Here is a 12327-nt window from a genome sequence, read left to right as displayed (position 1 = left end):
TAATAAAATATGTATATTTAATACATTTAAATATACCTACCTAATAACATGTTTTTTTTAAATATGTATGTATTATGGTAGTATTTGTTGCTATTATTTAGCTAAAATTTTATGTGTAAAAAAAATATTAAATATGTTTACTAATAAAATTTATTTCATAAAAGTAATAGAATTTTGTTCTTAATGTTGCTATCATTTAATAAATATATTAGGAGTTAAATACGCAATTAACTCTACCAATTATATATATATTTTTTAAAAAAGGTAATACAGAAGTAATTGTTTTCATAAAATTATATGAAATGAGTTGGCTAAAAATTTTAAATTCCTCAAACTAATTTTTTTTCTTTCAAATATGCAACCATAGAAATTTTAACAAAGAAGTTAAGAACAAAACACAAGTTCTCATAATTTTGAAATTCGCTCACACTCATCTTTTCACAAACAAAGACCATAGAAATGTATCTAAGAACAAGGGCTACAACATTAATGGATCGGAAGAAACTAGAAGGTTGTGACACCCGGGGCTGACGAGGGCGGGGAGTGATCGCCGGTGCAGTGAGGCACGGATAAGGAGAGGCTCCTGGCAGGCTTCTAGGCGGAGGGGTACATGAATGAACCGATCTCGCACCCGAACAAGAGGTATTCCGGGACTGTATAGGTATGACACTATACACTTGATGAGGGCATAAAAGATTTGATTGGTACTACTCATGACAACAAGATGCATCTTCTTTTCGGGAGCCTAACTCATAAAAACTCAACGGTTAAGTGTGCTTGCCTTGGAGAAATATTATGATGGGTGACCTCCTGGGAAGTTTTCCCGGGAAGTGCGTGAGTGAGGACAAAGCGCACTGAAAAGACTCGTGTTGTTACCGTGATGTCAGTCGTCAGATCGAGATGTTACAAAGGTTTCATTAAAGACTTGATTGGGTTCAAGTACACATTACTCCCCTCTGGTATTATGAGATTCGGCTGACGTTAGAGGACTCCTACATCTCTAAGATAACCAATTGCAAGTTCCTCATAGCTTATTGCCCCAATAGCTACAATGCAATTAGGGTGGGAATAGGTCAGACCGTTCGTAGGGGTCTATGACCTAGCCTACCACAGACCCGGTCAGGCCATGCCAAATTGGTAAATAGGCAAGGCTTAGGCTTTCGGAAAAGCCTATGTAGTTAAAAAAGGTCAGGATTAGGCCATTCAACAAGCCTTATAGGCTAGCCTATTTAAGTAAACATGATCAGTATTTTTCTGATACATTGTAAATATGATTAGTATAAATATATTTTTACCATTTATGATGTCTATATATTAGAAATTCGTCATACAAAAAATGAAACTTATTAACATTTTTATATATTTAAGCAAATTGACTTATATAATTATTCAAAGTTATATGTCTATTTAGAAATAGATATATGACGTATTTAAATACCATAATATAGAGTGTCATTTTAAATTGGCTCTCCGACTCTAAGAAACCAACATAATCTCGTTTAGTTTCATCTCTACCTAGTAGCTTATAATATTATGAGTCTGATTGTTGAAAAAATTATTTTAGTATGTTTTAACTCGTTAGCTTATAAGTTTGATAGCTTCTTTACATATAAGTTTTTTAGCAAACGTAAAACTCTTGTTATGGAATGAGCTTTTAAATAGGCTACCAGGCCAAGCCAGACTTTCGGGTAGGCCAGACCAGACTCGAAAAAAAAGTCTTTGACAGGCCACAGGTCAGGCTTAGGCCTAAAGATTTTTAAACAAGTTAGGCCTATTTAAGGAAAGCCTATCTAGCTGGCCCAACCTATTCCCACCCCTAAATGCAATCTTGAGCTCGCCTTCATTGAACGCGTTTGATTATTTCCTATCCACCAAAAGGCTCATGCTAAAGTTCCTTGCTAACAATGACCAAATAATTTTCATCAAAGGGGATCAATAACCTGACACGAATTTTTATAACATTAGATTGCGCATAATCTAGGAATCCTAGAAGGTCAACGAAGCAAAGAAACCGATGATGAACCTCGAGTGCAACATGATCATCTTGGGCTACTCCACATACCCGGAATTGGTTGCTTGCTTCAAGATAGTGTTATTGACAAAATTCTCTTTTGCCGAATTCACCATGTCATAAGCAAAACTAACAATGAGAAATGAATCTGGTGCAAAGGAAACCATGTGTCGTATTCAGGAAGGTATCATTTACGGTCGAAAGGAAAACACGAGAGGCCAAAAGGGTACAATTCATCATAATACGATCAACGGAGTGGATTCGAAGTCAGCAAACTCGAGAGTCTCAAAACCAAACTAAATTTTGGTTCTGAACATGTCCATGCCGACATGGAGAATCTAAGCTAGAAAGCAAACGTCAGGTGGCAAGGTGATGACCCGGGTGTCTGAGTTATTTTTCTAGTTTATTCTTATGCATTTTAACATTATTTTGGTTATTTTGGCCATTTTAGAACACTTTAGATTTATTTCATTTATTTTTCTATTTTAAATATATTTGGGTTTGTTTTAGTTTTTATATTATTTTTCTGTATTTTATTAGGATTTAAATTAGTTTTATCTTTTATTTATTTTATGTTATTATCTTCTAATGATTTTATTTTATTTTTATTGTTGCTTTTTTGGTTGGAAAAAGAGAGAGAGAAAACCAGAATCAATATCAATCAATCAATATCAATATCAATATCAATATATATTAGAAAAGAAGAACTTCCATAGTGACGTGTCAGCACTAGATTAATTCTGAGTGACGTGTCAGAACCAGATTAATTCTCATAAAAATTATTCCACGTGTCAATTTGTTAGAGGATATAATTTTCAATTGATATATGTTTTAATTTTATATATCCTAACCTAATTAATTGATATTATTTTAGAAGATATAATTTTCAATTGATATATGTTTTAATTTTATATATTCTAAAATAATTGATTGATATTATTTTAAAAGATAAGATTTGGTCTTTTAATTTATTTTAAATTTATTTTTAGAATATATTGATTAATTTTTATTGAATTTTCGAATTTTTTATTAATTCAGGATTTTATGAGTTTTTATTGTGATTTGCTAGATTTTGTTAGTTTTTATCTATCTTTATTTAATACCATTTTTAATATTAGATTTGATTGAGATTTAGGTTGTTTATTTCTTAATTTTATTTTAATTTATCTTATTATTTATTTTAAATCCAGAAAATACTTTATTTTATTTTAGATTTACTTTTAGAGTATATTAATTAAATTTTCTTAAATCTTCGGATTTTTAATTAATTCAGGATTTTATGAGTTTTTATTGTGATTTGCTAGACTTGGTAGTTTTTATCTATCTTTATTTAGTACTTTTTTAAATTTTAGATTTAATTAGAATTTAGGTTGTTTATTTCTTGATTTTATCTTAATTTATCTTATTATTTATTTAATTTTACTTCCAGGAAATATTTTATTTTATTTTACATTTATTTATTGAGTATAATAATTAAATTTTATTTAATTTTCGAATTTTTATTTAATGCAGGATTTTATGAGTTATTATTGTGATTTGCTAGATTTTGATAGTTTTTATCTATCCTTATTTATTATTTATTTAATTTTAATTTCATGAAATATTTTATTTTATTTTTGAGTTACATTTAGAGTATAAATGAATTTTTATGGTATTTTTATTGATTTTCATATTTTTATTTAATTCAGGATTTTATGAGTTTTTTATTGTGATTTGCTAGATTTTGGTAGTTTTTATCTATCTTTATTTAGTACCTTTTTAAAGTTTAGATTTGATTAGGATTTAGGTTGTTTATTTCTTGATTTTATCTTAATTTATCTTATTATTTATTTAATGCTAATTCTAAGAAAAAGGAGTTGATTTGGTGCTGAGGGTCCACAAAGCTACCATGGACACGCAGAGATTTGATAGCTGCTATTTCTACCTCTGCCACATGTCGCGATCAGGACAGAGGTATGTCGTAAGATGATGTTACGTGAAGAAGAGTTTATCATGTTGTGATTGATGGTTTGTACCATTTCAGTTTATCCTTTGTTCGTAATTCAATCCTGGATTCTTAAATTTCACATATTTTGTGTGTTTTGATCCAAAAGTTTACAAATTTTTGCATAGACCCTTTAACGAATCATTGTTGAAGACGTAATGTTTTGATTCTGATGTAATGTTTTTTCTATTTTTCTTCTTCCGCTTTTGTATTTTTTTAAAACCAGATTTTAGTATAGTTTGTAGAAATCCATGCGTATGAAGCCATTCTAAACCAGATTTTGGTATAACTTATAGAAATTTACGAAACTTAGGATAGCCTGAATTTATATTCATTTCTCAAATTTTGCACGTTTTTATTCATCATGTTTGAGCTGTGTGTATAAGCATACTATTTGCACTGTATGTGAATGATGCACAACTTACTAATTTTTTTTTTAATGATGCACAGGTCAGTCAAATTGATGAAAGCATATGAAGAGCTCACATTTAATCTTCATGAGTATGTTTAGCCCATTCTTAAGGTTGGTTCATGTTTTCCTCAAACTCATTAGTTTTGCATATACTCATGTTTTAGTATGTCAATTGGGTGACTTATCTTACTTTGCTCTATATATTTCCTTAAGTTCAATTTAAATTGATTGTTAGTATAAGTTTATTGGTGAAGTAACCACAATTATTTTGGGTGGGAGAATTATTTTGTTTTTTTCTCACATATATAGATAATTTGTTGGGGTGCGCACATATGGGAAATACACCATTTTTTGTTTCTCTTGACTGAAATGTTCCTTTGGTTTTTTGTTTCACAAGGGTTCCACCCCAAGATTCACAAATACACTAAATACAATTCTTTCACCACAGTCCTTTCAAATTGGTGAAGGAGGGTATTTTGTTCTTCAAGACTTCATTTTGGGTTTCTGTTTCAATCTTCTTCATGAATTGATTTTGTTCTTCAACTAATTGTAAGATGTCATATGCTTCAAGGATTCCTGCTTTTCTCTTCTTAATCAAAAGCAAAAGGATTGAGGAAAAGAAAATCTTCTAGGGTGCAGAATATTCACTAATTGGAAAAAAAATAACACGTGTCATTCTCAGATTAATTCTCATAAAAAAATACATTTTAAAATTTCAGATTTGATTAGGATTTATGTTGTTTATTTCTTGATTTTATCTTAATTTATTTTTGATTTATTTTTAGAGTAAAAAAAAAATACATTTTTAAATTTCAGATTTGTTTAGGATTTAGGTGGTTTATTTCTTGATTTTATCTTAATTTATTTATTATTTATTTTTAGAGTATTAATTAATATATCCCAAACTTTTTTTTAAAAAGAGTGAGTTTGAAAGCTATAGCTTAAGTTAATTTGTCAATATATTCCCAAATAATAATAATAATAATAATAATAATAACAATAATAATAATAATAATAATAATAATAATAATAATAATGATAGCATGTGTGTGCGGATATGGGCCGGTTGGGAATTATAGTGCCCACACCCGCACCCATACCCTCTATTTTTTGCGGGTAATTATCTATACTCAATCTCATACCTATTTAGCGGTTTTTTACCCTACCCATAGTGTGTATTTTTTGCGGGTACCCTATAATTTTGAGACCCATTGTCATCCATAGATTTAGATTTTGGCAAAGATGGATAACTTCCTGTAATGACATTGAATTGTCTAAAGGTAGAGAGCTTCGAGTTGCTACCCACATGAGTATAGAGACGGGTACATGTAATTTTTAAAAACGCGAGTATGGAGATGGTACTATAGTACCTACTCATTGTCATCACTACTTAGTTGGAATAAACACAATAATGTTATACTTTATGATATATCTTACACAATCCTGATTTGTGCTACTATCACATTAATTTTTTTTAAGATTAATATGTTGATAATTCCTAATATCTATGATTTGTGCTATCGTCTTCATATTTACGAAGAATGTGAAACGAGTTCCTCTTGGTCTCAATCGGGCTTAGAAGAGAAGTCTTTATGTCCACTTTACTCATCAATTCTGACTTTTCTATTTCATTCGTTGTTTAATATATTTTTAATAATCAAAATATTAATTAATGTATCAAATAGAATAGACATATTTCCCGTGCAACGCGCGGGTAAAAAACACTAGTTTAATTAAAATTTATGAGTCTGTGATCCTGTGTTGCGTGACCGCGCGAGTTTATCATATACCTAGGGGGCGATCGTGCCACTTGTCTGCTCTCTGGAATTTTACGTGCTAGATTTCATACAAACGTTGTTTTATTAAAGACATAGATTAAGTTCGTCATAACATTTACTTGCTTCTTTAATTTACATGCAATTGAACGACAGTCAAATCTTTACACCACCAATAATTGAATAAAATCCCTTAGGTACGATATCTTTTATATTACTTAGGAAAAATTTGTACACTAATTGATTAGCTACCGCAAGGCAAAGAAAAAGGGTATCCAGAGAAGTCCATCTGTCACTTCCAAAACATGTATTACAGAGTTAATCAAGCGTTAACGCCAAAATGACTGTTGGCGATACCAAAAACAGGGCCAACATCGACGAATGAAACAGAGAAGTGACTTTCGAGGGAGGGGTCCGGATCCTCTCTAGTGAAATTCTCTCAATTTTTCTCCAGTGGACATTTGTGGCGGTTTTAAACCGCCACAAAATTTTGCCAACTGCCACAAAATGCTGCTGCAGAAAATTGACAGAATTTGTGACAGCTGGAAACATTTTGTGGCGGTTCAAATCCGCCACAAATGTCCACTGGAGAAAAATTGAGAGGATTTCACTGGAGAGGATCTCACCCCTTCGAGGAGTAAGTTAATAAAAGAACTCAGTCACATTTATGATAAGTATAACTTTTACCATCATTGACCCTGCAGTTTAGACCGCTGGAATGGTGGACATTAAATATATATATCTAACTCAAACATGTGTATGTTCTTCTCAAGAGATGATGTAACGCACGAAGAGAGACCTAGTCTTCCCACCATTACATTCTTGAATTTCCAATTCTAGTATCTAAAAGTCTGTGTTTATCTTCAACTTCTGTTGTTCTATCCCCAAATCAACAAAAAAAAATGTCCATTCTCCATGGTATGCTTCTTATTTCCAACCTACTATTGTTGTTCTCTCAATTCACGTTTGCAACAGACACCATTACCAACCTTGACTCACTTCCTGATGATGGAACCACCTTGGTTTCAAACGATGGAACCTTTGAGCTGGGTTTCTTCAATCCAGGCAGCTCCTCAAACCGCTATGTAGGAATCTGGTACAAGAACATCCAAGTTAGAACAGTTGTTTGGGTTGCCAACCGTGACAATCCAATCAAAGACAACTCCAGCAAGTTGATCATAAGCCAAGATGGAAACCTTGTACTTCTCAACAAAAACAACTCAATTCTCTGGTCAACAAACACAACTGCGAAGGCGGCGAGTCCCGTTGCGCAGCCCTTAGACACTGGAAATTTAATAGTCAGAGATGAGAAAGACAACAACAGCAACAATGAAGAAAGTTTCTTATGGCAGAGCTTTGATCATCCTTGTGATACACTGTTACCAGGTATGAAGATTGGATGGGACAGAAAATCTGGAATTAACAGGCTTTTCACTGCTTGGAAAAATTGGGATGATCCATCTTCAGGGAACTTAACAGCAGCCACGGTGCTTACCAGGAATCCTGAATGGGTAATTTGGAAGGACTCTGTTGAGTTTTTCAGGTCTGGACCATGGTCCAGTGCGGTACTTGAATTCACAAATAACCCAATTTATGATTTCCAATTTGTGAACAATGAAGATGAAGTGTACTACACGTTCACTCTCAAGAATAGCTCTGTGATTTCTATAAATGTTTTGAACCAAACCCTTTCTCTCCGTCAACGCCTCATTTGGATTCCAGAATCAAAAACATGGTCTATTTATCGAATCTTGCCACAAGACAGTTGTGATATTTACAATGTTTGCGGTCCAAATGGAAATTGCATGCTTGATAAATCACCAAGGTGTCAGTGTTTAAATGGATTCGAGCCGAGATCGCCGCAACAATGGAATGCATTGTATTGGACAGAAGGGTGTGGGAGAAGTGAGAAGTGGAGTTGTGGGGTAAAAAACAGAGATGGGTTTAGTAGATTTGGTAGCATGAAGTTGCCTGATACTACAAATTCTTGGATTGATGAGAATATGACTCTTGAAGATTGCAAGGCCAAATGCTTGCAAAATTGTTCATGTTCTGCTTATGCAAACTTGAATCCAAGTGGTGGGGGTAGTGGTTGTTCTATCTGGTTTGGTGATCTTCTTGATTTGAGAGTTTCACAGAGTGGCCAAGATCTATATGTTAGGACAGATGTTTCCAACACAGGTAAAAATTAAAGATTTGTATGAGAAGTTTTATGTCTATCTCTTTGATTTGAATTCAATTCCTATATTGCTAGTGTATTTTTATTTCTCTAAAAGAAAAATCAGTGCAAACGAGAAAAATATACACAAAAAATTAACATGGAAGTTGAACATGAGAGATGATCCTAATCCATAAGAAATAATAACTAGTGGCACATTGCATTTATTTTGGAATTACAAGTACTTTGTTGTTTTGTCATGCCATAAATGCAGATTCTATATATCGGCATAGGACAAGTCGGCGAAGGAAAAAGATAGGCTTGGCCATTACAATCCCAGGTTTAGCAATACTTGTGATGGTGTTGGCAATCTACTACATTTGCAAGACTAAAACAGAGAAAAAAGGTAATGAATTTCTTAGTCAGAACACCTTTTCTATTTCACATTCATCGTGCATTTTCATTCTAGATTGTTCAATGAGTTAGTTTCTAGTGTCACCTCATACGGATTTGACTCCTCTAAAGTGAGAGAAAAGTTGACTTACTTTACCCCGTGACTCACTTTAGAGGAGCTAGACCCTCATAGGACTAGTATTTTTCCTTCAAGGATTCAAATTTTTGGCATTATTTCATCTAATAAATCAAAGAGGAAACAGAGAAAGATGAAGGTAGAGATGAAGATTTGGAGCTCCCTTTCTTTGATTTTGCTACAATACTCAATGCCACCAATAACTTCTCAATTGATAACAAGCTCGGTGAAGGTGGTTTTGGGCCAGTATTCAAGGTAAATTTGTAACATGTTTAAGTGCATGTTTGGATATATGGTAGAAAATTACTGTGAAGGGCAAAATCAATGTGAACTGAAACAAATTTTTTGGCTTTTGCCATTGTCCACAATGATATTGGTCTCACTGTTACTTTTTTCATTATGTATCTAAACATGTACTAAATAAAACTTGTGTATAAATCTCATCAATTGTTAATTGTTTTTCGATTACAAAATTTAGGGATTGATAGGTGGACAAGAGATTGCGGTTAAAAGGCTTTCAAGGACTTCCGGGCAAGGGGTGAAAGAGTTTAAGAATGAAGTTATATTATGTTCAAAACTCCAACATCGGAATCTTGTGAAGGTTGTTGGTTGTTGCATTGAAGGAGAGGAGAAAATGCTATTATATGAGTACATGCCAAACAAGAGCCTAGATTCATTTCTTTTCGGTAAGTAGTTTTTTCAGAGCTTGTTATTTAGTATAATAAAGTTGATTTGGTTTGCAAGTTATTTTGAAATGAAAAGAATAACCAACTTGCTGAATAATCTTGACAGATTCAGTTCAAAGTAAATTGTTAGATTGGTCCACACGCTTTAATATCTTGCATGGAATTGCTCGAGGGATTCTTTATCTTCATCAAGATTCTAGACTGAGGATCATACATAGAGATTTGAAAGTGAGTAACATTTTGTTGGACAATGATATGAATCCAAAAGTTTCAGATTTTGGCATGGCTAGAATGTGTGGAGGTGATCAAATTGAAGGGAGAACAAACATAATAGTTGGGACATAGTAAGTACTTTAAAATAAGCTAAAGTTTCACTTAAATCACTTGAGTTTCAAATTAATTCTTGTGTGGTTCATTTCAGTGGTTACATGGCACCAGAGTATGCCACAGATGGATTGTTCTCTATCAAATCAGATGTGTTTAGCTTTGGCGTATTATTGCTAGAAATTATAAGTGGAAAGAAAAATAGTGCACTTACCTACCAGAGCCAGGATCACAACCTTATTGGGCATGTGAGTAACACAGAATAGAAATGATTTTCCTTTAATAATTCTTTAGATAACAATTTTACTAAATTGTTGTAGGCATGGAGACTTTGGAAAAAGGGCATTCCACATGAATTGATTGATGATTGTTTAAAGGACTCTTGTAAGCTAGAAGAAGTTGTCAGCTGCATTCAAATTGGTCTTTTATGTCTACAACATCATCCTGATGATAGGCCTAACATGGCATCTGTGGTTTTAATGTTGAGCAGTGAAAATGCTTTGCCTCAACCTAAAGAACCTGGTTTCTTATTTAAGAAGGTCTCAAATGAAGGAGAACATTCCCCTGAAAAACAAACATTTTCTTCAATGAATGAAATATCTCTCTCATTATTGAACCCTAGATAGAGATGTTAGTTCATTCTTGGAGCTGTATATGAAATTAACTAACTTGTACTTGTAACTTGAAATGTTCAATTATCATTACTTTCTATTGTTAGTTATAGAGAATCATGAATAGTTTTTATTCTATTGAGATTGAGCCAAACAATTAGATTTTCCCACACATGTATTAATGGGAGGTACAAGAGGTACCCCAACCCATTACAGTAGAAAACAGAGTTCATTTGGAACAATTGGATACAAAATCACATATCAGTAAATATCATAAAGCAAAGAAGCCAGGCACATCAGGAGATAAATGCCCAGCTATTATATATCACCAAGACAGCTCAAGGGCTCATTGTACTATTCAAAACCACATGTTGAAAGTTCCTGCATTTGGCCCTCACATTCCTATGATAATATAGAAAGATTTTTTGTCATTAATTTTTTTACAACAAATATATTTTGTTTACAAGGAAATTAATGAAAAATGTTAGGGATCAAGTGGTCTCCCATTTAGAGGTAAATAAATGTTCTCTCACATTACAGTTTTTATTTTAATGTGAAGAAGGGTTCATTAATTATAAGTCTGCACAGAAACTTCCTCATTTTGGAAACCATACTCTTCTTCCTACCTAGGCTGCTAGCTAGCTTAATCACATAGATAGTGATGACTAAAACTGGCGCTTGCCTCGGTCTAACCGAGGGTATTTAGAGTCGGCTTGACCAAGGCCGATACTAAATATTCATATGTAAAACCCTTTTCCTAATGTATTGCATGGACTTTGCGTTGGTTGAGCCAGCTATAATGTAAAAATATAATATCAGCATTGAGGCCAATGCTAATGTTTCGACGCTACAAACGTTTCTTGTATTGGTGGTTCTTTAGGATTTTTGGGGTTGGGGTAGAGATTTCAAGGTAGGGCTAGTGGCGGTTTGAGTGTTTATGTTTGAAGGTTTTGATTTGGGTATGCGTGGTTCCTTTCGTATAGAAAGAGGTTGGGTTGATACGAAGGTGAAGATGAAGGCAGAAGGAGAACAATACTTGGGATGAAGATGGCGGAAAAGGAGAATGAGATATATTAAGATTAAGTTAAATTATTTTAACAATTAATTTAGGGATTCATTTAAAAATTTGTGATTAAGGAGGGATTTTTGTATTTTTAAAAGAATATTAAGAGTTTAATTATTTGTCGTGCATGTAAATGCCATGGCAGCTCACCTGAAGTTGTGAATGATGCTACATAAGCATTCACTGGACCCCAAGCACTTCGCTTGAGATCAGGTTCAAAGGAGGCCAAACCATACATTTTTCTAATTGCAGAAACCAAGTACTACTTTGCTCTTTTGAGTGAGTACTAATAGGATTAAAAATATATTTAACTCCTTTTTTTAATATATCTTTGGCGTAATCAATATCAACTAGTGTGATGACCCGTGCGTTGCACGGAAATTTTAGGTTGTTCATTTTTTTATATATTAATGAATTAACTTACATTTATTTAAACTGTGATAGTATGTATCTTTTTTGTTGGTGAAACATGATAGTATGTACTCCCTCCATTTCTTATTATAAGGTCATTTTTTAGTGTTTTTCTTGTTCCTAAATATACGTCCATTTACAATATCAATGGAGCTTTAATTATTTTTTTCCAAAACTATCCTCATATTTAATATGAAAGAGACCATGAGGTTTTGAAATAATAACTTGGAGAGAGAAATTTATAAGAAATTAAATAAGGGTAGTCTAGGAAAGTGAATAAATTCCTTTACAAATTTATTACTTGTAACTACTTTTCTTAATCTAAGAGAATTAGGTAAAATGGACTTATATATAGGAACGGAG

The 12327-nt window shown here is 32.8% G+C and overlaps 1 protein-coding gene across 2 annotated transcripts; it reads left to right on the top strand.

Annotated features, from left to right (window-relative positions):
• Window positions 1–6965: 6965 nt before the first annotated feature.
• On the top strand, window positions 6966–10596 carry LOC130749603 (G-type lectin S-receptor-like serine/threonine-protein kinase At4g27290). 2 transcript variants are annotated; one of them, XM_057602983.1, is made up of 7 exons: window positions 6966–8363; window positions 8615–8746; window positions 8997–9124; window positions 9348–9555; window positions 9662–9899; window positions 9977–10127; window positions 10200–10596. In XM_057602983.1, the coding sequence occupies exons 1-7, from the start codon at window positions 7085–7087 to the stop codon at window positions 10503–10505; spliced, it is 2442 nt and encodes an 813-aa protein (XP_057458966.1). In that variant the 5' UTR covers window positions 6966–7084; the 3' UTR covers window positions 10506–10596. The 2 variants fall into 2 exon arrangements, with proteins under 2 accessions (XP_057458966.1, XP_057458965.1); XM_057602982.1 differs by having other exon boundaries at window positions 8988–9124.
• Window positions 10597–12327: the final 1731 nt, after the last annotated feature.

This window comes from Lotus japonicus, chromosome 3 (genome assembly GCF_012489685.1).
Source record: "Lotus japonicus ecotype B-129 chromosome 3, LjGifu_v1.2".
Lineage (NCBI taxonomy): Eukaryota > Viridiplantae > Streptophyta > Magnoliopsida > Fabales > Fabaceae > Lotus > Lotus japonicus.
This window is presented reverse-complemented; position numbering and strand designations above follow the sequence as displayed.